Source organism: Candoia aspera, chromosome 2 (genome assembly GCF_035149785.1).
Source record: "Candoia aspera isolate rCanAsp1 chromosome 2, rCanAsp1.hap2, whole genome shotgun sequence".
NCBI lineage: Eukaryota > Metazoa > Chordata > Lepidosauria > Squamata > Boidae > Candoia > Candoia aspera.
The window spans coordinates 192,820,688-192,847,975 of record NC_086154.1 but is presented as its reverse complement, the minus strand read 5'-3'; the positions used below and the strand labels follow the sequence as shown (position 1 = coordinate 192,847,975).

At 40.8% G+C, this 27,288-nt stretch overlaps 1 protein-coding gene across 1 annotated transcript in view; it reads left to right on the top strand.

Annotated features, from left to right (window-relative positions):
• RIC1 (RIC1 homolog, RAB6A GEF complex partner 1) overlaps positions 1-27,288 on the top strand; it is a 70,837-nt gene that overhangs the window by 13,319 nt on the left and 30,230 nt on the right. Inside the window, exons 2-6 of the mRNA XM_063295072.1 lie at positions 2,671-2,778; positions 7,157-7,233; positions 21,501-21,608; positions 25,365-25,507; positions 25,679-25,812. Coding sequence (XP_063151142.1) covers positions 2,671-2,778; positions 7,157-7,233; positions 21,501-21,608; positions 25,365-25,507; positions 25,679-25,812 — 570 coding nt within the window. The remainder of the gene's footprint in view (positions 1-2,670; positions 2,779-7,156; positions 7,234-21,500; positions 21,609-25,364; positions 25,508-25,678; positions 25,813-27,288) is intronic.

Here is a 27,288-nt window from a genome sequence, read left to right as displayed (position 1 = left end):
CTCCTCTGTGATTAAATCACATATGAGGGGGGCCTTGTTGTTAACTGACCTGGTGTTAAGCAGCAGCAGCCGGGAGCCAGGGCCCTCAAGGATCTGCTGACCAGGGCCTGCGTCTGAACGCAGAGGGCCGGAACACGCCACTGGTAACAAACACAGGGGGCATCTTCCCCAAAGATGGCCCACCTTCCAGTTCCTGCCATAGCATCCCTGGCCCATCACCACCTCGATAGAGTGACTCGCCCTACAGCCCCCAGAGTTTCCAAGCCCAGTTGCCTCCATTCCCGGACCTCTGGAAACCCTGGATTGAAACAAGGTGCCCCTCTCCCACGCACCCATCCTCCCACACACAATCAGCCTCAGGTGATGGCAGGCCCTCCCAGAGCACCAGCTCTCGCTCTCCGCACTGTTTGGGCCTAGCCACCACACATGCACATATACACACACTCACTGTGCCCCCCAACCTCTCACTGATCACGGGGGCACCCCACCCACTCCTACCCTCCCCTATCTCTCACTTAGGGGGGATACTCCTACACAAATAAACAATCCCGGTCTCCCCCTGCATCTCTCACCCGAGCACCCCACTCACACTGCCACCCCCCAGCGATTGGGGGAGCAACTAGTCCTCCACTATGATGTTTGTTGAAAAGTCCATCGCGCTGCCACGCCCCACTCAAGGCTGGGACCCGCTGCCAGGATTCTCAACAAGGTCTCAACAAGGCCAATTCACTGCTAGGCCCCAGGGAGAGGGGTTGCAGGCTCTTCCCCAGCCACCAAGTCCACCAGGCCTGCCAGAGGTCCGCTTGAGTCAGTCCCGGTCCACTGAGCTCCACCACTCCACTCACTGCGCCTCCGCTTGCTGCAGTCTGCTGAGCGCCTTGGCCTACCACACTCCACTCCACTGGGCCTTGCCGCATTCCGCCACACTACGCAGGGCCTCACGGCAGGGCCTGTCCCACTTCATCGTCTGGTCCACCGGCGTCTGCAGGTCAGCAGGGTCCCACCAGGGCCAGTGGAGGATCAGTAGAGGGTTGCCAACTCACCCAAACCCTCAGGAGGTCCACCAGAGTCTGCCGGTCTGCTGGAGTCCACTGTGCTCTTTCACTTTGCTGCTCTGCCCAGGGGGAGTTCCAGCCATCTCTACCACCGGCCAAAGATATTCAAGGCTGGGGAACCAGGGTACCCCTGAAATTGGCCAAATTGGCCCACAGCACTCCCCCAAAACCCTGACTGACAGAAAGGGGTTGGGGAGCAGGGTCCCAAAGATGCAGATCTCCCCCCCCCGAGCCGTGACTAGCGTCCGCTCCCAGTCACCATCTTGGATTAAGGAGGAATCTTTAATGTGATGTTGCCTGAATTTGAAATAATTTTTTAAATAAATCATGAACTCCCAGGGAACCCCTAGTGACTTCTCACGGAAACCTAGTGTTCCACGGAACCCTGATTGAGAAACCCTGATTTAGAAGATTAGGCATGCAAATATTACTCAGATTGACTTATTAGAATATACTAAAAACCAAGCTTTAGGACGAAGTTAATAAATAATTGAATAATGATCACAGCTTTTCTATTTTTTTTATTGTGGAATTTGTGCTGAAAATGTATAACACTGCTAGTTTTTGTTTAGAGAAGTAGCATTGGAAAACCATAAATCTGTTTAGATATGTCTAAAAACAGTGCAATAATTTGAAAAGTACATTATTCAAGAAATTATTGTTTTGGAATTAAAGCAAGTTCTTGAATGGTATTCTAGATTTTTATTCAGATATTCATAAATGAAAAAAAGCGAAGCTTTGGTATATGTACTATATTTGTGTTGCAACCTTTTAATATAAGTCTGGGACCCAACCAGCAATCCCATCAAATTGTTTCTGGAAATATATTATTGTTACTATAGGAAATTTACAAATTAGCATTTTGGTGAACCACCAACTCACGTCCCAATGTTTCTAGTATCTTCCAGTGCATTGATTTGAAACTTTGTGCTGCAAGTGATAGAAATCAAACCCCATTATAAAACAAATTCCTGAACAAATGCTCAGTCATTTGTTAAAGTAAACACTTCTGAGCAAGAGAGAATGTTCTGGTCTTTCCAAGCCTGAGAATTGTGGTGCAACATTAGTTTTATTAATAGATTTCCCATTTCTGAATGATTGCTATCTAAATTAAATTGTTTTGCTGTACATCTTGAATAAATGTTTGAAACTGATAATAGTCCATGAACCAGATTTATGTAGAACATTTTAAAGCATTTTGCTCAATTTGTTACTTGCCAAGATTACATTTTGAGGTTTTGGAATAATGAAGTCTTAGATTTTTCCAGCCTCAATTCTTAACTCTTTCGCTAAGAAGGAGGTTGTTAAACATGTTAGTATATACTTTTTTGGTATTAATCCTTGAATCTAGGTGTAGAATATCATCTTAGAAAATAAAAATGAACAGAATGCTTTTTAAAGCACATACCGTAGTCTTCTTTGAAAAGAGTTAGACAGAGTTACTGTCGAAGTTACTACTAAGAGTTAGAGTTACTATCATTTAAAATTCTCTACAGCTATTTGAAAGAGTTGAATTTGTAAAAGTAATAGCTAGTACATTTAGGTTTTTTTTAAAGGTAAAATTGAAATATAAAAGAATGTAACTGTTGTGTTCTATCCTCTCTCCATATCCCAGCCCAGCGTGCTAATTGTAAGCTACAAAGAAACACTAAAAGCTGTGTCGCAGTTTGGACATTATGACCAAGCTGAATGGAGGCCTGACAGTACCATGATAGCTGTTTCGGTAAGTAAAGAAACTTGTATAAGGATATTTTATGGTTCTAATAGAGAAACACTTTACATATGAAACAGATATAAAATTAATTTAAAAGTAAATTTAAAATGTGGATGGAGTTGGTATCTATATTTTTTCATACATTTCTTGTTTAGAGCAGCTATGATCTGAGGGTCAGATGCCATCTCTTTAAGCTGTCATCTGTTAGGTGCTATTCCACAAGGCTAACAAAGAGTCTTTTGGGCACTCTTTATTTCTCCCTTTCTTCCAAATATGTTGAATAAAGAATGTCAGTGTTCGATATTCTCATGGTTCTATCAACAACTTGAAGACAATACAAGTCTGTGAATCTGGGGTTACATTGTCTTTCCAAGAGTGTTTCTCTTCCTCTTCTCTTCTCTTCTCTTCTCTTCTCTTCTCTTCTCTTCTCTTCTCTTCTCTTCTCTTCATCTTAAACCCAAATGCAGCAATGCAATTTGGTATATTGCTAGAATTTGCCAGTGTAGTCTTGGGGTTCTCTGGTTGATACAGAGGGTGGGTTGCGAGGCTGCAGTTGCCCACCCTTGTTTACATGTTTGACAGGCTAGGTTTTTTTGGAACAATAGTTGGACATTAGCTGTTTTTTGCTTGTTACATTCCAAAGCGCTATTTTTAAGGCAGTTTTATATATATTTGTGGCAATGTTTGAAAACAGTTTTTTTTTTAAAACAGCTTTATAATTTGATATGGTTTTTTATTCAAGAAATGTGATATAGTAGATTTTTGTAACGTAATTAACCATAATTGTTACTGATTATTTCTCCCTGAATCATAAAAGGAGTTTTTAATGACCAGCCAATTAAAGAAAGCAAGCCATATTGATAAACTGACTTGCTTTGAACATTTCTTTATACTTGAATGTGAATTTAAATATGTATTTGGATTAAATTGGTATCTATACTTTATCATACAATAGTGTGGTTACAAATAGTAATTTAGGGGAGTTGTCTTTATTTTCAACTTTTAAGTTACTAAAGTGGTAAATCCTGACTGTTGTTTCATTATCTTGCTATTGATCTGTTGCTACCATTTTTTCAAAAAAACAACATATACTGTAAGTTGCAGATTTTGTTACCCTATACAGCAAATTCTGTAAAAAAAAAAATTCCTGTTTTTGTTTTAATTGCCTGGTGGTTTATATTCTTACAAATAATATTTAATTTTTATTGTATAGCATAAAATAGTAAGTTTGGTGTTTTTGCCAGGTCAAAATACATTTTGGAGATAATACATGTTTCAGGTAGTATTAACTTATTTGAATATGAATATGAAACACTGATGAGTCTGGAATAGTAAAGGAGTATAACGTTGTGATCTTATGCATATGGTTTGAAACACTGGTGGAACATGACAAGATAGTCTTTAGCCAATCTAGTATTTAAGCAGTTTATTTCGATGATATTAAAATTAGTCCCTTTGATTTCTTGGAAGGAAAAGAGAAGCAAGGTCCAGTGCTGAAACAATGATGTAATTGTAATATGTTTTTGATGACTCATCTCTATTTATTTATTTAGTTATATCAAATTTATATGGCTGCCCATCTCACAAAAAGTGACTCTGGGCAGCGTACAACAATTAATTAAAACAATAAATATATAAAAATAGTCATTATTAAAATGATAAAACAGGCATTATTAAAAAATAAAAACCACATGGCACAGGAGAGAGTGAACATCAGACATAGTGATAAAGCCATTGTAAAATTTCACCAGTCTCCCGGGACGCCCAGGCCTGATGACAAAGCCAGAGTCTTGAGGGACTTCTGGAACAAGGATGGAGCTAACCTCACTTTGGGGGAGAGGAATGTTCCATAAAGCGGGTACCACAGCAGAGAAGGCCTGCCTCCTGGGACCCGCCAAGTGTAGATCCCTAGCAGACAGAACCCATAGCATGCCTTCTCTACCAAACCTGATGGGACAGGCAGTCCCTCAGATAATCCTCATGAGTTGAAGTATTGTAGCAATCAGTTATAATTGGCAATTATCTGGAAATTTCAGTGACACACAAATGTGAAGGGGAGGCCCAGTTTCTTGGGTTCTGTTGAAAAGCACTCTAAAATTTATTGTTGTTTGTCCAAGCTAAATTATTATCTGGAAGTTTTTTTCAAAACAGTGCAGCATATAACTTGAACCTTGCTCAGACAAGATGACTTGACATTAAGAAAATCTGAAGAAACAAACGTTCCAAGGACATGCAGCACTGAAGCTATAATCTTCTTTGCTTTTGTTGTGGCCAAAATAATGAATACTGGATACTGGAACAGTGTCACATTATTGTTGTTGTTGTTATTCTGTTCAATCACGTCCAGTTCTCAGAGACTGACAAGTCCTTGCAGTTTTCTTAGCATGATATTTACTAGTGAAAAAATGGAGAAAGAAGACCATTTCTCATTTCTGCATTTCCTTTCAAAATGGAGAAGTCCAAGATTATATCTGTTCTTAACTTCATTCCCTTCCATCAAGTCCAATATTAATCCATGTGATTTCTTGGGAAAAAAGGACACCAGGTACAGGGGCATGAAGCTTTGCTTCATCCTAAATACCTCCTTGAAATATTTTATAAGATTGGTATCCCGAACCTCATGAGACTTCAGTTTTTCTGTCCATAGTAGCCTGGATCTTTTACTTGCAAGCTTAGGTTTGGAGAGCTCAAAAAGCTTGGCATCATTCTTATGGGCTGCTATAGCCTTCTGTAATAATAATTGCTGTTGTTTGGAAGAATCTATATCTAAATCTATATCCGTTTACTTGACACAAATTCTGGTGAAAGTTAATGGTAGCTTCTTAAAACTATACAATTTAATATAAAATAGGAGCAAGTTGGAATAGTAATTGTTATAGAAAAATGTAGGTTAAGTATGACTAATTCAGTCTTTTTTGATGTCACTATATACAGAAATGAGTCTTGTAACATTATGAACTTGTGTGGGAAATGGAACTCAAAAATGTGCTTCTATGCTGATGTTAGTTGATAGTTCTACATAGTATTGTCTTACACTTTCTGCTGGCATAACATAGCAAATGTGTAAATTATTTAAGGACAGGTAACAGTAGAGAATGCAAGATTAAATAGTGTTATCTTGTACCTTTTGTTTATTCCACAGATGTTGAATTTAATTAGAAAATAACCTGGAAATTGTAATATAGATATATAAAAGCATCTGTCTGTCTTTGGATTTACAGTATAATAGTTTTGCTTCAAAAATTGAAGAAGAAAATATCACTAGGTGGAGCAGCTGTGGAAATATGCTTTCCTTCTCCTTCATATTCTTAACTGAAAAACAGGAAACCATGCTTGGAAAGAAATCTGAAACCTTTATTTTTTTTCTCCTTCTGTCTTTGAAAAGTATATTTAAAGAATATTAAATTATTTAAAAGAAGGAATCTAGTTAACATCCTTTTAAGTGTCTGCTTTTGATTTGAGTCCATTTTAGTTTTAATACACAAGTTTTGAAATAGTTTTGAAAAAATATTTTTCTTATGAATGTCATAGGCAGTTAGTATTCATCTGGTAAACTCAAACTCCATTAAATGGGGAGAACGGGACTGAGTGAATAAAACAAGTGAAAATTCAAAAATCAGGTGTTTGAACTGTATAATTGTTCTTTATATATTTTTTTAACTCTGCCTTTCCAGTGCCTTTCTCTCTTCAATCCTTTTCTTAATCTTTCTTTTCTGCCATTAATTTGCCTAAAAATACAAAATTTCAGTACGTCAGGGACAAAAAATATCTTCTGGGTAAAAATAAAACACAGATAATGTTATCAAGCTTGTTTACTCTAGGAATATGTATTTTGGGTAGCTTGGAAGACAATACTGTAAGGTTTGATACTTTTTTTATTTTCATAAATGTAAGACTCAATGCAGAGGGAAAAGGAAGAAACTTGTTTCTTCATGAATGAATCACCGTCAGCTTTAGGTTTTTGTACTCTTTTCTTTTTTCTTTTTAATATAGCAGAGGAGGCAATCAGAAGCTTTCTTTTAAAAACAAATGGTTATTCCCCATTAAGTCAGAATTAAGATTGTTTGAATATTGGGGGAAAATTAACAAATTCTACATGTGTTTAGAGTTAAGTATCTGGGCACCAAACTTAGTCTATTTTCTGTGTCTATTATATGTGCCCTCATGTTCAACAGTATTAAAAGAAAATATATGTTTAATTTATATTGGTCTTTGACTGTGATAAAGATTTGATTTGATTTGGTTTGATTTGATTAATGTGTTTGATTTTCCTTGAGTACTATATTCCATGTGTTTAAATATATAGAGTTTAAATTAGTAAAAGCTCTGACTCATGTGAGAACTTTTATACCTATGCATTTTTTATTTTGAATATCTTATCTTTCAGACTGCACATGGATACATATTATTTTTCAATCTTCTTTCTTCAAGGGACAAATACCTGTATGAGCCAGTCTATCCCAAGTAAGTTTTGCTGTAAATGCTTTATTTGTTCCACTGTACAGGGCTACATGTTAACACCACAGAAGCAAACTTCTAGTCACACAACAGGAATTTTCTTTACTTTCCTTCTCCCCACTTTCCTCCCTGATCTGTTTCAGTACTTTAATATTTTACTGAGAATATTATTTCTGAATCTGGAAAACTATTCATAAGGGAAAATATGGGGGGAAAAACTTTGCTTTTTGCATGCTATAAAAATATGGTTATATTAGTAATATATATAGTACACTTGTCAATTCAATTACATTTTACTCCATAATATGAAATTACATTTATTTTAGTTGCAGGAACTTGAAAATGCTATTTAATAAGAAGTGTAAATAAGAAAGGATACATATATGGATCAGTTGTCTAGAGAAGGAATGAGCAGATTTCAGGCCTATTCAGAAGTACTATCCAAATTAAGCAACATCTGATTACTACAACAATTTGTCGTGTTAGCCCTTCAGACTGAGAAATATCAAAGTTAATAATTAGGACACAGCAATGCATCTTCAAAAAAACTGTATTATTTTAGCAAAAGTAAAAATATAAATATTTATATAATGTTATTCAATATAAACGTGATGAATAACAATGCCAATAAGTTGGGGGTTCTCAAACTTTGCAGTGCCATGAAGAAATAAAATTTCAAATATGATTGACTTTTCTCATCTTGATAGCATAAAAGCAAGGATATGTCCTAAATAATACAATTTAACTAAAATTAGATGGAAGCCCTTGAACATTAACTGGTTTGGGAAAGTAAGACTGACATAAAAAATGTTCCATATAAAGAATTTCCTTTTAAGTGGATTTCTTAATAATAAAAGGAGAGAAAACTTGGTCACAGTTGTTTTCTTCAAATAACTGAAGGCATAAGGAGAAACAGCTTGGTATCCTTCTTGTGTAAGGATAGTGAAAATACAAGTGATTTGAAAGTTTTTTTCTTTATTTAACTCCCACCCCATTTTTAAATCTTTGCTGATATATGCCTAGTTAGATAATTATAATACTTTAAATGGTTTAGCTAGTTAAGCAGCATCAGCTGAAATTCTAAGTTCACTAGTCATACATCTGCTTACAACCGGAGTGATGTAATAGAGTTTTCTACCTAGAGTCCTACTGAATTAAATAGGTATGCTTCATCCGTAAATCCTATGTATGTGCACAGAGTTCTTTTAAAAAGAAATCAGTAGAAGCTATATTCTTCATTAGGTGCTTAATTCCCAGTATTTTCAGTGCAATTAGAACAGTTAAGCCCAAACTTCACCTTTTTCCCGTTCTGCCTGTCTGGAAATTCTGCAGCATGATAGTGTTGCAGCTGTGGTCTCTGCATGCTCAGACATGCTCTGGGCTCTGCTTCTTGCTTTGCCTAGTCTAGCAGGGAACATGTGAGGTTTTGGCTTAGCTGTGCTAATATCTGGAAAAAAAATTAACTGGTTCTTACAAATTGGACCAACTGGTTAGATAACACCCCCAGCCTATTAGATGCAATAGTTTCCCCTGCCCCCGAATCCCGGGTCCATCAAATTGAAGAATAGTAGCATATGTAGAATGAAGCATAAAGATATTTCAAATTAAGGAATATGGCATCATAAAGCATATGCTAAAGTCAGGAATTTGTTTTGCTTAAAGTCCTTTCAATCACAAGTTTCTATTAGCAGTGGTGGTGGTGGAGTGCTACTGTTACTAGGAAGGCGAGAAACCGTTAACAGTCTGCTGCAAATTGCTGGAGACATAGCAGTAGTCTACTGTTGGTACATTCCTGCTCCTAAAGTGTACATGTACAGTTTTCCTAGTGACTGAATAGCCAAACCGCTTTGTGCTTTACATTACAGTAAGGCTTCCTTAGTTCAGTGCATCTACTTTCAAAGCTAAGATGGCTTTGATGGCATAGTAATGATAATAAGACACTAACTTGAAGCAGCTGCATCTAAGACAAACATTAATCAAAATAGGGATGTACAAAACTCACCAGTTTGGGAATACTACTTTCTGGAGAATTTTGGAACATTCTGTAATTCCTCCAGATCAGGCTAAGCGTCTTCCAGGTCCATGCTGTTTTGGGGATGGTCCAGGGTTGAAATGGAACATTTAGAAATTTTCTAGAACTGTTCCTGAAGCAGTGAGCTTTCAGCATCCTTATCAAATCTCAGCTGAACATTTTAATTAATATTTACCGTTTAGTTCCTTGGGTTATATGTAAATAAGAGGGATAATAAAGTTTTAGAAATCAATCTGCATTTTAAAAAATCATCAACATTTTGTATTTCATGTTAATAAACAGAATTCTATTAATTTTCTTCTGTCACTATGTTAAGAGATTAGTTAATATTCAGGGAAGTGGGCTACCATAAATAATGTGAGTATGTAGCAAATGCAGTAAAGATATTCCTTCCCCATATATCAAGTTGTGTCCTGTGATTTTGCAAAGGTGTTAGTTTTCAGCCAAAAAAATTAAATGCTAATTTCTTTATGCTTTTGATTAAAAAAAAAAACTCTACTCATCTTCAGAAACTCTTCCCATCTCTGCTGTCTCTACCAATAATATTCTGTCAAGGCTGTTGTGGAAAAACGGTTATCAACTTGGTAGATAATTTAGATAATTGTTTGGCAAGGCTTTTGGACTACACATGAAATATACATATTTATGTTTGTGAGAGAGGAAGAGGTACACATATAGTTCAGAAGAGCTCTCAGGCTTGATAGATAAATCGATTTCCAAGAGTATTAGAAACATTCCTGCTGCCAATCCTAGCTAAGCCTCATTATATCTCCTTGCAATAGAATTATAGAAATCATGTTATTTGGGATCTAGTTTTTGTTTTTGCATACTGTGGCCCACTTGTTCTTTAGGAGATCTTCCTCTTCATCTCTCTCAATTTTTAGACATCTATGATAAGAGACTGCAGAAATATAGCAGTTGTTGATGCAGCATTCTTTCCTGCTTCTGTCACCAACTTACATTCAGAGTTTAAAGGTCAAAGCTATTGAAGTACTAAAATAAGTTCACAAGGCTATTCTGTATTTCTGATGGGCGTGATCATCTTATATCTCTAACTTCTTTTTAGTGGCTATCAAGAAAGGAAAAAGTAACTGTGGAACCATATCTCTTAGACTGAAAGTATTTAGCATTGTGTAGGACTGAATTCTGACTTGATTCCCTTTGTAATTAGACTGAACAGAAAAACAATTAGATTTAGGCATCTTCTGCAGAACAGTATCAAATTACGCTAGACATTTGAGATACTTTTTTTTCATAAGACTTAAACATGTTTGTAAATGAATTTAAGTGAATTTAATATAAGGCATGTGGCATGTGATTGATTGGATTTGTGACAGCAGGAAAAGAAAATGGAGAAGGTTATGGGAGTGGAGGTATGTGTAGACAGAATAGGAAAGATTGGAGGATATAACAACACTGATTAATTGATCAGCTCAGGAGGCAAAGACATGGAACTTGGAGCAAGGTTGGGGGGTCGCATTTTAGTTAAAGCCTGTAGAGATAACATCCTCAGCTTTCTGTCTCCCCTGAAGAAATGGATGTGTCCATTTGAAGCTGTAGTGAGCATTACTGGGGTGAGATTTGCATGGAGGAAAGTTGACAAATATAAAACTAAATAAAGAGAACCCAATTAAGCTAATGACTCAAAAACGTTATACTTGTTCATGTATTTATTGAGGAAAATGATCCAAAGATACATGTTTGTTTTAGGACTTGTGTGGAGAACAGATCATGCTTTAGGTCATTTTTATGCATAAATACTGAAAATTGAAAAGGATTCACAGATTTTTAAGCACTATAAATGTATTGTCTTTTCACTGTTTAGGTGTACAAGATAGCTTACAAATATATATATATATTTATTGCCTCATTCATTTCATGTCTGGGAATATATGTTTAGCATATTAATTCTATCTCTCACTATCACACTAAAACCAAGATGAGTAAGAAGGAAAGTACCAATGTACAAGGTACCTCATGTTTATCTAAGATTCAATTGGACAAAGATCGCTGCTTGATCTACACAGTGCATCATTTCATAATTTGCTGACATATATTTTGTTTTTTTCTTCTGCACACCCAACATCTTAATTAAGCTTGTCAAGTGTTTTAAAACGCAGTTACCAAGATTTCCTGCTATAGGTGACTTTGACATGTTTCAGCTATATTTTCTTTTTCTTACATCTTATATATAGTTGGCATGTTTCACAGTATGTGTTAATCTAGTCTTTTGTATTGAGTGAAACTAAGATGTTTTAAGGTGCTAACATTCTAGCTATTCAGAGACTAGAGTTTTATTCTTTTGGCGGGTTTTCTTGAAAATGGTGTGCTTATTGCAATGTTGCCCTATAAAATTAAGCAGCTGACTATATTCATAACTATTTTAACTACAGATTTTGACTGCTTCTCAGATAATCTCATACATACAGGACGTGTTTTGGCCAAAATGTGACATAAACTAAAAAAAAAGAAAGAAATCTCTAGAATAGGTCATGAGCGCTCATTTCCTTAGGGATGATACTTACTAAGAAATTAGTATCATTTTATTGTTCACTATTTTTTTTTCTTTCCAGATTCTTAAATAACTTTGTAATCTGTCCAGTAAATAAATAAATGTCTTCCTAGCCTGCTGTAATGAGTTTTCTGTTTAAAAATCCAGTGCAATAAACTGAAGAGATAGTACACATTTTGGACTGAATGTATTTCAGAAGTGATTACGCATCCTTGTTTAACGTAACAATATAGTCAGTGTTCATCTGAAGAGCAGTGTTTGGTATCTTAACTATTACAATATCATATAATCAAACGTGATAAATCAAATGAGTACAGTTCTGTTAACTACAACCTCCGCTGTCTAGGGGGAGTTGGAGTAGCAGACTGCTCTTAGTATAGATGTTTCTGTTATGTTCCATGCAAATATTTGATAACAGAAGATAGGAATGAAGTTTAGAGGAGGAGGGAGTAGAAAGGGAACAGAATGCACTGCAGGAATCCTCTCCTGCCTTAAAACATGCTCTTTAGCTTCTACTGAAACCTGATTGTTATTCAGTATTTGTTCTGTGATTGCATTGCCTTATCCATTTGGCTTCATTTTGCTGTTTGAAGTATACAGTTAAATTTCATACATAATTAAGCTTTAATACAGTGCATTAATACATTGTACTTCAAAGTCAGTTCTTATGATTTGATTATCTGACAAATAATCAGTACATGAGAAATGATTACAATTCACAGTTAATGGTAATGGCTTTTCTACTGAAAACAGCATTCTTCATAAATTATTTACAAGTATGATTTGCATGGTGGGTCAGGGGAATGCGAGATCTGAGAAATAGGATCACAAGCCTTCCATGCTCTGTCTAGCAGAGCTCAGTTCATATTGGAGCAACTGTAATTTAGTTTTTTGGTGTTACTTGAAAGTTTCTCACAGTGTTGTAAATCATTTCAGTATGGAATATTATTTTATACAATAAGAGGTATTGTGCTTTATACAGTCAGGACCAGAAATATTGGAACAGGGATAACTGTTTTGGCATTTGGCCTCTGAACACCACATTGAAGTTGAAAGGAAACATACCCAGATGGGAGCGAAGTCAGGACTTTCAGCTGTAATTGAAGGGGGTTGACAAAAGTGGGGCACTAACCATTCAGGAAGTACAGCCAGTGGCATTCATACACCCCCATCATTGGTGGCTCTTAAGTAATGGAATGAATGGCTGACAAGCAGCTGCATGGCCAGGTGTGGCCTGTTTCCTGGGTACCCCATGACCAATCAAGCAGATAAAAGGCCTGGAGGTGTTACATTTGCATTTGGTAGCTGTTCACTGGAACTCTCAACATGAGGTCCAAAGGGGTGTCCATGTGAGTGAAGGAGGCCATCATTAGGCTGAGAAACAAAATAAACCCATCAGAGAGAGAGCAAAAACATTGGGAGTGGCCAATACAACAGTGTCAGGCTCTGCCTGAGACCCAATAAAAGCACAGACGCTAGAGTAGACTTTAGGTTCTGGTTTTATTTGGGAATAGAATGCATGCCCTTAGAAAGCTGAGAGTGAGGGGAGCGTGCCGGAACGGGATTTAAATAGCCCGCGCCAGTCAGCGCTCCACCCCCCCTCACCCCAGGTGTGCCCCACGAGTCCCAACAGTTCGTCCTTGCCAGGTGAGAGGTCGTCCAGCCCCCTGCGCCCCAGGCATCGCCTCGATCGCCTTCCTGTGCGGTGATGATCCATTGCCGAGCGATCAGGCTTCTAATTCCTCGAAAGCCCAGGCGCGCCTCTCCTGTTTGGTTGTCATTCAATTTCTTGTCAGTTACCTTTTACTGTTGCTTCCTGGGTTGCCGGCCTCGGTCGTTACATTGTTTCTTTACCCATTACTGCTTTTTGTGTTTCTCTATTGCCCTTGCCTTATCAGCCAGGGACCCATATTCTTGTATTGTCATGCGAGCTGTTGCGATGTCACAAACATCACAACGGCGATCATGACATACTGCCCCCCCCCTGAGAAAAATCAAGCCGAGGGTTTGGAGGGATGTGCAGTATGGAAGTTGCGGATTAGCTCGGGAGCCTGGATGTCGCGGGCAGTGACCCACTCAGGGTGTGGAAAGTGTTTCCATTTTACCAGGTATTGGAGGGAGCCCCGCAGCTTGCGGGAGTCAAGTACCTCCTTGACCTCGAAATGTTGCTGTCTGTCTATCATAACTGGTGGGGGGGGGAGTGCGTGGGTGCCACCGGGAGGAGTCACTTGCCGGCTTGAGTAAGCTGCAGTGGAACACCGGGTGCAGCCGCTTTAAATTATGGGGCAGGTCCAAGCGCACCATGACTGGGTTCACGATTTGTGTCACCTGGAATGGCCCAATAAATTTGGGGGCTAGTTTCTTGGACGGTTGCGGTGATTTAATGAATTTGGTGGATAGGTAAACCAGGTCCCCTACCCAAAAAGTTGGTTGTTGGCGCCGGTGCTTGTCTGCCTGCAGTTTGTATGTGGTTTGTGCCTCTTTAAGCGCGTCCTTGATGATGGGCCAGGAGTCTGCGAGTTTGGAACCCCAGTCACAGGCGGCCACTGCTGGGGATGGGGGCTGAGGGAGCTCGGGGATGGGGACGAAATCCCGACCTGACACCACCCCAAAGGGGGTTTGCCCCGTGCTTTGATGTATCGCGTTATTGTATGCGACCTCTGCAAACGGGAGTAAGTCCACCCAGTCGTCTTGGTGGTAGTTTATATAGGAGCGGAGGAATTGTTCAAGTGTGGCATTAAGGATCTCTGTAGATCCGTCCATCTGGGGATGCCAGGAGGTTGACAGGGCTTGCTGGGTGCCTATTAGTTTCAAAAAAGCCCACCAAAACCTCGAGGTAAATTGTGTGCCCCTATCGGTCACCAAGCGGGAGGGGCAGCCGTGGAGGCGGTACACGTGTACCAGGAAGAGTTTCGCCAGCTGTTGTGCTGACGGGATCGAGGCACAGGGGATAAAATGGGCTTGTTTTGAGAAGTAGTCTTTGACTACCCAAATGACCGTTTTCTTCTGGCTAGGTGGTAAATCCACGATGAAATCCATCGAGATTTCATCCCAAGGGTGTGAAGGTTCAGCCATGGACTGCAGCAGCCCCTGGGGTTTACCGGCCGGTCGCTTGGCCATCGCACACACAGGGCAGGACGCCACATACGTTTTGACGTCCTTCCTCAGAGAGGGCCACCAAAATTGGCGTTGAGTTAGGTGGAGGGATTTTAGGAACCCAAAGTGACCAGCCTGTTTGCTATCATGTGACCTGCTGAGGATAGTCGGTCTTTGTGAGTCAGGGATGTATAACCTTCCCTCCACCCAGGCGAGGTCCTGTTCCATAGTTACTTTGTTGGGGTTGGCGAGGAACCAGGGGTCAGAGTTTAATGCTGCTATAAAATCTGTGTGTAACCCACCTGGTATCTGTGGTTGCCTGCAGCTCGGGGTGGGCTGCACCAGAGTCGTTTGCAAGGGGGGGAAAGCTGTCCCTGAGCGTGGCTCTGGGTGACAGCTGCTAAACCCAATTGGGAGTCAGAAAGTACAGTCCCTACGACGTCGGGGATAGGCTCCACGTCCTGGGGTAGTCGAGAGAGTGCATCTGCCAGGAAATTCTTTTTTCCTGGGATGAACTTTAGCTGGAATTTAAACCTGCTGAAAAACCGAGCCCAGCGTATCTGCTTGAGACTGAGGCGCCGGGGCGTACGGAGCGCCTCGAGGTTGCGGTGGTCTGTCCAGATCTCGAAAGGGCAAGTCACCCTTTCCAAAAGGTGACGCCAAGCCTCCAGTGCTGCTTTAACCGCAGATGCCTCTTTCTCCCACACGTGCCAGCGCCTCTCCGTCTCGGAAAATTTCCGGGAGAGATAGGGCTTCAGGATTCTGGCGGAATCCTTTTGCAGTAGGATAGCCCCAATTGAAAAGTCAGAGGCGTCAGCCTGCACAACAAAAGGCCGTTCGGGGTCGGGGTGGGACAGGATTGGCTCTGCTGTGAACAGCTCTTTCAGTCTGTCGAAAGCGGTTTGACAGTCAGGAGTCCAATTAAGTACGGCCCCTGGGTTTTTGACCTTGCGCGTCTCCCTGACACCTTTGGTCTTCAATAAATCGGTCAAGGGCAGGGCAATTTCAGCGAACCCTTTTGCGAAGGACCTATAGAAATTTGCGAACCCAAGGAAACTTCGAAGCTGGCGCCGGGTGCGTGGGCGCTCCCAGCTCAAAACAGCCTGAACCTTCGCAGGGTCCATTTCTGTGCCCTTGTCTGAGATTCTGTACTCTAAGTAATCCAAGCGCGGCTTGTGAAATTCGCACTTGGAGAGCTTAGCGTAGAGTTTGGCTTTCCAGAGCTTAGTGAGAACTTGTCTCACTAATCTCTCGTGTTCCCTCTGAGTCTTAGAGTAGATTAGTACATCGTCTAGGTAAACTAAGACTCCTTTGAACAGATGTTCATGCAGCACCTCATTGATTAGTTGCATGAAGACCCCCGGGGCCCCCGCAAGACCGAAAGGCAGTACCTTGTACTGGAAGGAGCCCAAGGGACAGTTGAATGCTGTTTTCCACTCGTCCCCCTCCCTGATGCGAATTCAGTAATACGCCTCACGGAGGTCGAGTTTGGAAAACACCCTTCCCTTTGACAAGTGTGCCAGCATGTCTTTTACGAGGGGGAGGGGGTATTTGTTTGACAGGGAGGCGGAATTTAACCCGCGGTAATCTGTGCATAGTCTTAGGGTGCCGTCCTTCTTCTCCCGGAATAGGACAGGCGCTCCAACCGATGAGTTTGCCGGTTCGATGAAGCCCCTAGCGAGATTTTTGTCTAAAAAGTCCCGCAGCGCCGCCAATTCCCTCTGAGTCATGGGGTAAATTTTGGGTTTGGGTAGTGGGACATTCGGGAGCAGTTCAATTGCACAGTCCGTCTTGCGATGCGGGGGTAACTGGTCCGCCTCCTCCTCACCGAAGACGTCGGCAAAGTCCGAGTATTGCTCCGGCAGTTGTTCTGGGGGGGGGGAGCGTGGGCTTGCTGGTCGACGATCTCAGCCCTCCCCACAGTCAAAGCAGAGGATTTCTCCCTTGCTGGCACCTGGTAGAACCCGTCCTCGAATGTTATCAAACGGGTCCTCCAATTAATGGAGGGGTTGTGGCGGGTTAGCCAGGGGAACCCCAACACCACTATGGGCTTGCCTACCGGGGTGACCACGAAGTCTATGGTCTCCTTGTGGGTGCTCATTTTCAGGGTGACCTTCCTTGTACCCTGGGTGGCCGGTCCCCCCCCGCCCCGCCCCGCCGTGGAGCCATCGAGTTGCTGAAAGATCAGCGGCTTTGGGAGGGGGAAGCAGGGTAGGTTTAATGCAGCGACAATGTCCGGGTGGATCAGGTTTCTGGAGCACCCAGAGTCCACCAAAGCTCCGACCGCAATGGCTTTGGAGCCGTAGGTCAGTTTGATTTCCCCTGCCAGGATGGGACAATCCCCACTCACCCTGGGGGTGTCGTGCCCATTCTTCACCACCTGCCCAGCGGTGCTCCTTAGGGCAGGTGGAAGGCGTTTCCCACCAGCTGCTCCTGGGCATCCAACACGTCCCCTGCGAGGTAGGTGTCCTCTTCCTCGTCCGGGGTCACTAGCACTCCTGTCAGCCATCTGCGAGGGTTGGGTGGCTTGTGCAGCACCTTCTGCATTGGTCTGGGCGGGCGATCTGTCGTTCTGGCCTTGAGGCATTCAGCTGCCTGGTGGCCCGTCTTCCCACACCTGACACATTGCCCGCGGGCAAACTGACGTCGTCGCTCCGCGTCCCATGTCGAGCCCGACTGTGGAACTGGCCCTTTCCCGCTGGAAGGGGGTCTGTCTTTCTTGGTTGCTAGCATGAAGGTGCGCTGGGCGTGCTCAGCCTTCCTGGCAAGACAGATCCACTCGTGCAGGGAGTCTGGATCGTCTCTGTATAGTGCCCATTGCAACACCTCACGGTTGAGGCCATCCTTGAACATGTCGATCAAGGTGGCCTCGGACCATTCCGGGATTTTCCCCACTAGGACCTTAAATTCAAGGGCGTAGTCCGCCACTGCTTTTTGTCCTTGGTGAAGTCCTTTAAGGGTACTCTTGGCCCTTTCCTTTGCCAGGGGGTCTTCGAAGTACCGCTTTAGAGCGGCTAGGAAGGTATGGAAGGTAGCCAGGGCTGGGGCTCCAGACTCTGACATCTGGACGTACCAGTCCGCAGCCCTGCCCTTGAGTTTTGTGGCCACCGCCGAGATTTTGGCCCCTTCCGTTGCAAAGCAATGTCCATATTGCATCATGTAGTTTGTGGCGTTCGTCATGAAGAACGACAGGTTCGTGGGGTCTCCGTCAAATTTCACGGGGAAGTCCTTGGCGAACCCCCCAACTTGCGAGACCCCCACCTGTGGGTGCTAGGGATGACCCCCACCGGAATGGGACCACGGGGCCCTGAGAAAGAGTCCCGTGCTTGGCCCCTTCCTCTCGGGGTTGTCGATAGGGTGGGTGGGGTGCCACAATCCCCCCCTACCCCCTGTGCAGTAGTAGTCTTTGTGAGCTCGCTCATCACCGATGCCATGGACTGGAGCATGTGTTCCAGGGCTTGTACCTTGGACTCCAGGGCTCTGAACCTGTTGGGTGTGACAGGGTCGTCCATCCTTGGTGCTGCCGGTTGCTGCCCGATCGGCAGTCCTGCGACTTCCCTCTCGGGCGTTTGGGTGTAGTGGAGTCTCCAGGTGGTGTAGGATGCCCCCGGCCGGGGTCCCGTTACGCCGTCCCAAGTGAAGAGTTGTTGGCTCCCGATTTCCTCTTCCATCGGGGCTCTCCACTCCGGGCTGGAGCTCCAGGTTTGGAACTGGGGTGCGGTGTGGGCAGGGAGGGAGCCCGTGTCCCATCTCGGGCGCGCCGACTCCAGAAGCTGTCTGGTCATCTCTCCCACTTGCGTTGCGTCTTTCGCGCCTCTGGTCTGAAGCGCCAACTCCATGGCCGTCCCCGGTTCCGTCATCACTGGTGTTCTCTCCCGCAGAAATTTTTTTTCCAGTGGAGACCGGCGAGGTTTGTTTTAAAAGACTCTCAGCTTTATGTCAGGCTCTGCCTGAGACCCAATAAAGCCACAGACGCTAGAGTAGACTTTAGGTTCTGGTTTTATTTGGGAATAGAATGCATGCCCTTAGAAAGCTGAGAGTGAGGGGAGCGCGCCGGAACGGGATTTAAATAGCCCACGCTGGTCAGCGCTCTACCCCCCCTCACCCCAGGTGCGCCCCACGAGTCCCAACAGTTCGTCCTTGCCAGGTGAGAGGTTGTCCAGCCCCCTGCGCCCCAGGCATCGCCTCGATCGCCTTCCTGTGCGGTGATGATCCATTGCCAGGCGATCAGGCTTCTAATTCCTCGAAAGCCTGGGCGTGCCTCTCCTGTTTGGTTGTCATTCAATTTCTTGTCAGTTACCTTTTATTGTTGCTTCCTGGGTTGCTGGCCTCAGTTGTTACATTGTTTCTTTAGACCCATTACTGCTTTTTGTGTTTCTCTATTGCCCTTGCCTTATCAGCCAGGGACCCATATTCTTGTATTGCCATGCGAGCCGTTGCGATGTCACAAACATCGCAACGGCGATCATGACAAACAGTTTGGAACATCCTGAAAAAGAAGGAATTAACTGGCAAGCTCAGCAACAGCAAAAGGCCTGGAAGGCCATGGAAGTCAACTAAAGTGGATGACCGCAGAATTCTGCTCATGGTGAAGAGGAACCCTTTCACAACATCTAGCCAGATCAAGAATGCTTTTGAGGAGGTAGGCATGTCATTGTCAACATCTACAGTTAAGAGATGGCTTTATGAATGTAAATACAGAAGCTTCACAACAAGGTGCAAACCATTGGTAATGCTCAAGAACAGAAAGGCCAGGTTAGACTTTGCCAGCAAACACCTAAAAAAGCCTGCCCAGTTCTGGAATAAGATTATTTGGACGGATGAAACCAAGATTAACTTGCACCAGAATGATGGGAAGAGAAAAGTACGGAGAAGGAAAGCAACAGCTCATGATCCAAAGCATACCACACCATCTGTCAAACATGGCGGAGACAGTGTTCTGGCATGGGCATGTATGGCTGCCAATGGAACCGGGTCACTGCTGTTTACTGATGACCTGACTGCTGATAAAAGCAGCAGGATGAATTCTGAAGTGTACAGGGCTATACTTTCTGCTCAGATTCAGCTAAATGCTGCCAAACTGATAGGACGCCTCTTCATATTGCAGATGGATAATGACCCAGAACATACAGCAAAAGCTACCCAAGAGTTTCTCAAGGCAAAGAAGTGGGATGTTCTTCAATGGCCAAGTCAGTCACCTGATCTCAACCCAATAAAGCATGCGTTTCACTTACTGAAGACAAGACTGAAGGCAGAAAGACCCACAAACAAGCAACAGCTGAAGGCAGCTGCAGTAAAGGCCTGGCAAAGCATCTCGAGGGAGGAAACTCAGCATTTGGTCATGTCCATGGGTTCCAGACTTCAGGCAGCCATTGACTGCAAAGGATTTTCATCCAGGTACTAAAGGCGATCCTTATGTTTGTAATGATGTTGATTTGTTCCATTACTTATGAGCCACCAACAATGGGGGTGTGTGTATGCCACTGGCTGTACTTCGTGAATGGTTAGTGCCCCAGTTTTGTCAAACCCCTTGAATTACATCTGAAAGTCCTGACTTCGCTCCCATCTGGGTGTGTTTCCTTTCAACTTCAGTGTGGTGGTGTACAGAGGCCAAATGCCAAAACAGTTATCCTTGTTCCAATATTTCTGGTCCTGACTGTACTTAATATAGATGGAACATTTTAATATCTCAGGGACAACAAAACAGCCCTTTCCTCCTAATAAACATTAAATATAATTTTGTCTATTAAGTAAACATAATCTCAGATACACTTTTAACAAAATGTTTGCATTTCAGACAGTCTGAATAGAGAGAGAAACATACAGATAAAGGTAATTTAAAGTCCATTCCAGCTGGACTGACTTCTTGAAAGGATCTCTCCCATTACCCTGTGGGAGGGATCCTGAACATTTGTTAATTTTTGAAAATGCTGTATTTTTTCATCTTTATTCTACTTGTAAAAAGTGTGTTTTTGAAGGTTTTGTACCATGAAAGTCATGATATAAATAAACAAATGTACCTTCCACGTGGATAAGCTTTTCTTGATGAAAATTTGAGCTCTTTCAGATTGCAACACACAGCTATTGTTGATTAGATAGTATCTTTCTTAGCGTAAACTAGGTCTTCAGTCTTTATCATTTTATGATACTGACTAGATTGTGAACTACTTATAGGAACTGTGGGAGCTATTTCACATAAAACAACTCATTCTCACAAGGATCATCTTTCTGGGAAGCTATGAATATGTGGTTGCCTTAGTACCATGTATTTGATTGTATCTGTGGTCAAAATCATTTTTGAGAATTTTGCACTGAAATATCGCTCCATGAGTAGAGAAGTCTCTCAATGCCATACAGTAATTTGGGGTTGAAGAGCATTTCCTATAGGTTGTTTTTGTGGCTGGAGGAAAAGTGTGAATTAGACTAGTATTGGTGTCCTCGTGCCTTTTTTGTACAGAATTGTCAGGACCATAGCTTGTAATATAAATATGGGTGTTCAGAATGTTTTACTTTATCATGTATCTTCTCTTCAGGTCAAATAGGATTTATTCTGAGGACAGACCAAATTAGTATGTTAATATTCAGAACTTTAAAAAAAATGAATTAAGTACTCTTGATTCTTTTTTTCAAAAGAGGAAGCCCCCATCTGAAAGGAACACCACATTATAAGGAAGAACAGTGCGCTCCATCATTAAATCTAGAGAAGAAACAAGTACTAGACTTACAAGCAGCTATTACCAGGTACAGTGGCTAATAATTTATGTATTTAGGTTCCTTACCAGAACAGCAGGAAATAAGGTGATTAATAATGCAGCATTATGGAATTATAGTATGATTAAGAGCAGAAGGTGAATAGAGGTAGTCCTCACTTAACAACCATAATAGGGACCAGATAATTGGTTGTTAAGCAGTGCAGTCATTAAATGAGTCACCACATGACTGGACCCGATTTTACAACCATTTTACCACTGTCGTTAAGCAAATCATGGGTCGTTAAGTGAATCACTGTGGTTGTTAAGCGAATTCAGCTTCCCAATGGATGTTTTTTTACCAGAAACTGACATTTTTTGCCAGAAATCACATGACTGCCAGGCACTGCAACTAGTCATAAATGCAGGTTGGCTGCCAAGTGCCCAAATTGCGATCACATGATTGCGGGGTGGTGCAATGGTTTACAATAGTCATAAGTGCAAATATAGGTCATAAATTGCTTTTTTTGAGGCCGTTGTAACTTTGGACTGTCATTAAACAAATGGTTGTTAAGCAAGGACTACCTGTAATGTCATCTTGGAGTATTAACTTTGATATCAGTTCCTCAGAATCTTAGGTGGAAGATCTTCTCATCATCTGCTACTTAATTCTTTTAATCAGAAACTCTAGGGGTGACCTCACTGAACAATTTCTGGAAGAAAGCTTACATATTGTTGTTTATCAGTTTGGCTGCCACCTCATTCAGGAAGTGGCTCACAGAGATTACAGAATAAGATTAAAACATAAAAAAAAAGTTGCTATCTTATTTCTAGACAATGGGTTTTTATATTAAACATACTGCAATATATTGATTTTAGGGATACATAAATACCTTTTATAATAATCATTTTTATGGTTATATGCCTAGTTCAAATGTAGCTATTTTTACTGTTAAATAACATGAAACCTTATTTTAAAATGTGAATTCATCTTGATTTTTCATTGAAAATAATATACAGAAGTTCGCTCTGTGCAAGAGATACAAGATTGCAAAATAGCTTCCTTGAATAGTAGGTAGAGTTATATTTTAGTGAAATAGCATTGAATAACAGTAGTACTAGGATGATACACACACACACACACACAAAAGATGGCAACATTTAGGATTTTTAAGTTCCTAACATAAAAACCACAGCAATGAAGCAATGTTTGTTTGTTTGTTTGTTTGTTTTCTATCCTGCCTTTATTATTTTTTTATAAGTAACTCAAGGCGGCGAACATACCTAATACTCCTTCCTCCTCCTATTTTCCCCAGAACAGCAACCCTGTGAGGTGGGTTGGGCTGAGAGAGTGTGACTGGCCCAAGGTCAGCCAGCTGGATTTCATGCCTAAGGCCGGACTAGAACTCACAGACTCCTGGTTTCTAGCCCATAGCCTTAACTTCCTAGCTTCATCATGAATATGAATTTTCCTCACTACATATTGAAATTGAATGTGTTGTGCAGTACATTTCAAATACACCCAGAATGTCTATTTTCAGACCATTTGTCTTTTTTGGATTTTCACATCACTCTGAATTCATGCAATTATTTTCAGGCAGATTTAATTGGCCACTTTTTTCTTATTTCCAATTTTCTGTTTAATAGGGAAATGTTGAGTTTCTTTAATTCTGATAGTTCTGTTCAATGTATTTGTAATGAGAAGTAGTATAGAAACATCTTTAATAAACAATAAAATAAAGATTGGAATAAATGCTTCCGTTTATTCTGTTCATACGGATGCAATATTTTTTTCCATTAGTAAAAAATTGTTTTACCTTGGAAACTCAGAATGTATCAATTAATCCTCCAAATATCTCCAGTCATTCTTGATATATTGAGGTGAATAATTGTATGGTTGGTAACAGTGGTGTCCATAGGGAGAGTAAAAATATTCAAAATGGCAGTTGTGACAGGTCTGACCCCCCCCCCCAATGGATACTACTGGTTGGTTGATGGTTAACTAAAATAAAAGGCAGTGAGAGCACAGATCTTCATCAATTGCCAGGAGCTCTAGTTTGCCTAAAAATAAGCATGGGATTGCTTATTAACAGTCAGGGCACCACTGGTACCAGCAACAATACTTTTTAAGTCTAGTATTGGCTGCAGTTTGGAACAATATCATCTCTATTGTTTTGTCCTGTGCAATTTAGATTCTACAAGCATACTATTACAAAAATACTACAAAGTTTTGTTATCTTTCAAGCATTATAATTCCAACAAATTTCTATTTTAACATTCATAACAAAGATAACACATAGTTTTGGTTTAGAATATTTGTAATTTTAAACTAAGTTTTTTTTTTTTACTAGATCTTTTCAGCAAGGCATTTCCTGAAATAAGGCCAATATATTTGGCGGGTTTAAAATGTCCCATCAATATTCAAAGTATCTAAAGATAATTCTGAATCTGCAAGTAATGTAGATTTTGCAAGACAGAATTTTTTGAACTTCTGAATGTTATTTCATGATCATGTTTTTATTTTTTATATATATTTTCTTCCACTATTGCTGTCATGAGCATATATTTAGATCATTTGGTATTTAAAAAAATCTATTATCAAAATCTATTATCTAATAATGGTACAATATAGAAATGTTTACATTTCTAAGTGTATAAAGGGCTCTGAGAGCTTAAGGGCAGGAGGACTGTATATACTATTTTGACAGAATCTGTATATTCCTTCCTGCAACACAACTGAGCGCCAGGACGTGGATACTCCTAGAGCTGTTGCACTGTACAGATAGTCCTCACTTACTGACTGCAGTTGGGACTGGCAACTCCATTGCTAAGTGGCATGATCATTAAGTGAAATGTCACATGAACATAGCAACTTATGTCAGTTCTGGCAGCGGTTGTTAAGCAAATCACCGCGAGTCATTAAGTGTGATTGTCATGTGACTGCGACTTGTGACTTCCTGCCAGCTTCCCCATTGACCGCTTGTTGGAAGTTGGCTGTGAAGGTTGCAAATGGCGATCATGTGACTGTGGGATGCTGCAACCATTGTAAATGCGCACCAGTTGCCAAGTGCCCAAATCGCAGTCACCTGACTGCGGGGATACTGTGACAACTTTGAGGACTGTTCCTAAGTCCCTTTTCAGCGGCATTGAATGGTTGCTGAACAAGTGGTTGGTAAGTGAGGACTGCCTGTATATAGTCTGTATACTGTATATAATCTAAAGTGCAAAGATCCATCAGTTCAATTTCCAGAAGAGGGTTTGAACCCTTTAGAATACCATCTGGCTGCCTTTGTCTGACAAGTCCCAAATAGGACAAACCTGGTCATGTAGTGCCTCCCAGTGGTGATCAGTGTAACTGAAAACAATATATACACCGTATAGAAATATTGTCCTTTTCCCTTGAAGTGCAGGGGGGTGCAAATCATGTAAAACCTTGTACATGCAGGCATGAAATAATATAACATCTGTATCTCTCTCTGCTCTGAGAACTTAATAGAAGGTAGACTTTATATACCATTCTGATAGATTTCAGATAGTTGGGAAGCTCTACAGCAGTGCTCAAAGGCCTGTTTCTGATATATTCTGCATCTATTAGCAGAATGGCAGGGACTGCAACAGTTCTTGTCCTTCCATTGCTACATCCTGCTCCAGAGGGTTGGAGAATTATTTAGAGCAGATCTTGTTGGAAGGAGGTATGGGATTATGCAAACAAAAATGTTAAAAAGTTCTAAAAATAATTGATATATTGGTAAGATTGACATCACTTTTTGCATGAAGTATCTGGTGAAATAATGTGCCTTGCTTGTAGCTTACAGTCCATGCTAGAGGATCTGATCGTTGCTACAGCTGATGGTCTTCTCCATCTTATTCACTGGGATGGTATGACGAATGGAAGGAAAGCCATAAATCTCTGTACAGTACCATTTTCAGTGGATCTACATTCATCTAGAGGTATTTCTTATATGAATATAGGGTTGGAAAAATTAAAAGTTAGTTGAAAAATGCTTTTAATTAACTCAAAGCAATAGTCCCCATTTCTTGTAGTATTATGTGGAAATAGAACTGATGAAGAGATCTTGCACTATAGTAATGGCAGCTTTTAATAATTGTGTTCATTACCAGGTTCTTTTTTAGGTTTTGAAAATGTACACATAAGAAATATGGAATACTGTGCTACTCTTGATGGATTTGCTGTAGTGTTTAATGATGGTAGAGTTGGTTTTATTACACCAATGTCAAGTGGATTCACAGCAGAGGTAAGATTTCTCAGCAGTTCAATAGTGGTTTGCATGGCTTTTCCAAGATATATCAAAATATTTGTACATCTGTTGTAAACTATTTAATTAAAAATATTTAGATATCCCTGAGAAATTGTGGAAATTTATGCAGTTACCTTGTTTACTAGAAAACAGGGTTATTTTACAGAAAGATTCTAAATAAAATGAGTTATTCACTTTTTTTGCAGTAGGATATTAATGCAAGATTATCTCTTCTCAAGTAGAGTGCCTTTTCCAATCATAGAATGCCCCTAACCAAAGAGCATATTTCTGCTAGATGAATGGGTGAGAAGGAAATCTTAGCCTACTCAATCCTCTCCTTTCATTTCTCCTGAAAATCTATTTCAGAAGAATAGCAAATTCTTCAGGATTATGTGGGAGATTCTGCTCAGGCCTATAGAGGAAAGGGAAAATAGACAAGTATTATTTCTAGAATATCAGCTTGTTTCCTAATCTCATACTATTATATTCTGTTAATAAATTTGAGCTGTATTATTTTGTTCCTTGTAAATTTATTTCCTTAAAAAATATGTTCCTTTGTGCATCATTTATACATTATTTCTTTAAAAAGGATTGTCATTTAGCACTATATAAACACAAGTATTTTAAAATGCATGATACTTGTTCTGTTTATTATACAATAAAAACTCAGTTTAATGGTCCATTTGAAGAAATGGATATCCATTAAAACCAAAAGCCTGTTAACTTTGAATTTACATAATTTATATCATTTGCTTAGTTACATAATTGGCACTTCTTCACAGAAGATTTGAACTGTTCCAAATTATGTAAAACAACAATTAGGTCATAACAGAAAGCTGTAAACTAGACAACCCTGTGACCTGTTGGGTCATCCTTTGAGAGAAAGGTAGTGCAGCCTGATGTGACCAGAATGAACATTAAATTTTAGGCTGACCATATTTTTCTTACCCAATGCTGGACGGTCCCGTGATCATCTAAGAAGAGTATATATCATATCATAAATAGAAAAATAATTGTAGTGGCAAACAAACTTCAGTAATAAATCAGTACTTACTTACCTAAACAGATAAAAGAATGACCACGGACGACAAAAAAGCAGTGGGAGCGGGAGCGACTTCTGAGTTCCTGCTGGTTTCCCCATTGACTTTGCTTGTGGGAAGCTGATAGGGAGCATTGGAAATCACGATCACGTGATGCTGCAATGGCCACAACTTTGTGAATAAAACTGGTCTGAACATTGTGGAAATTTCAATTCCACAAGAGTAATAGGTCCTGGATTTTTTACATATTCTTTAAGTTAGAGGATTTTAAGTTCCTTGATTCAAAAATTGTTGTGGTATAATGCACCACTTGGGCTAACTTGAGGGTACAAACAAACAAATGGATAAACACAATGAGAGTTTTAGTAGTATAGAGATTATATCAGTTTTCTGGCCAGACTTTGGAAACAGTAGATTTGGTATAGATTACAGC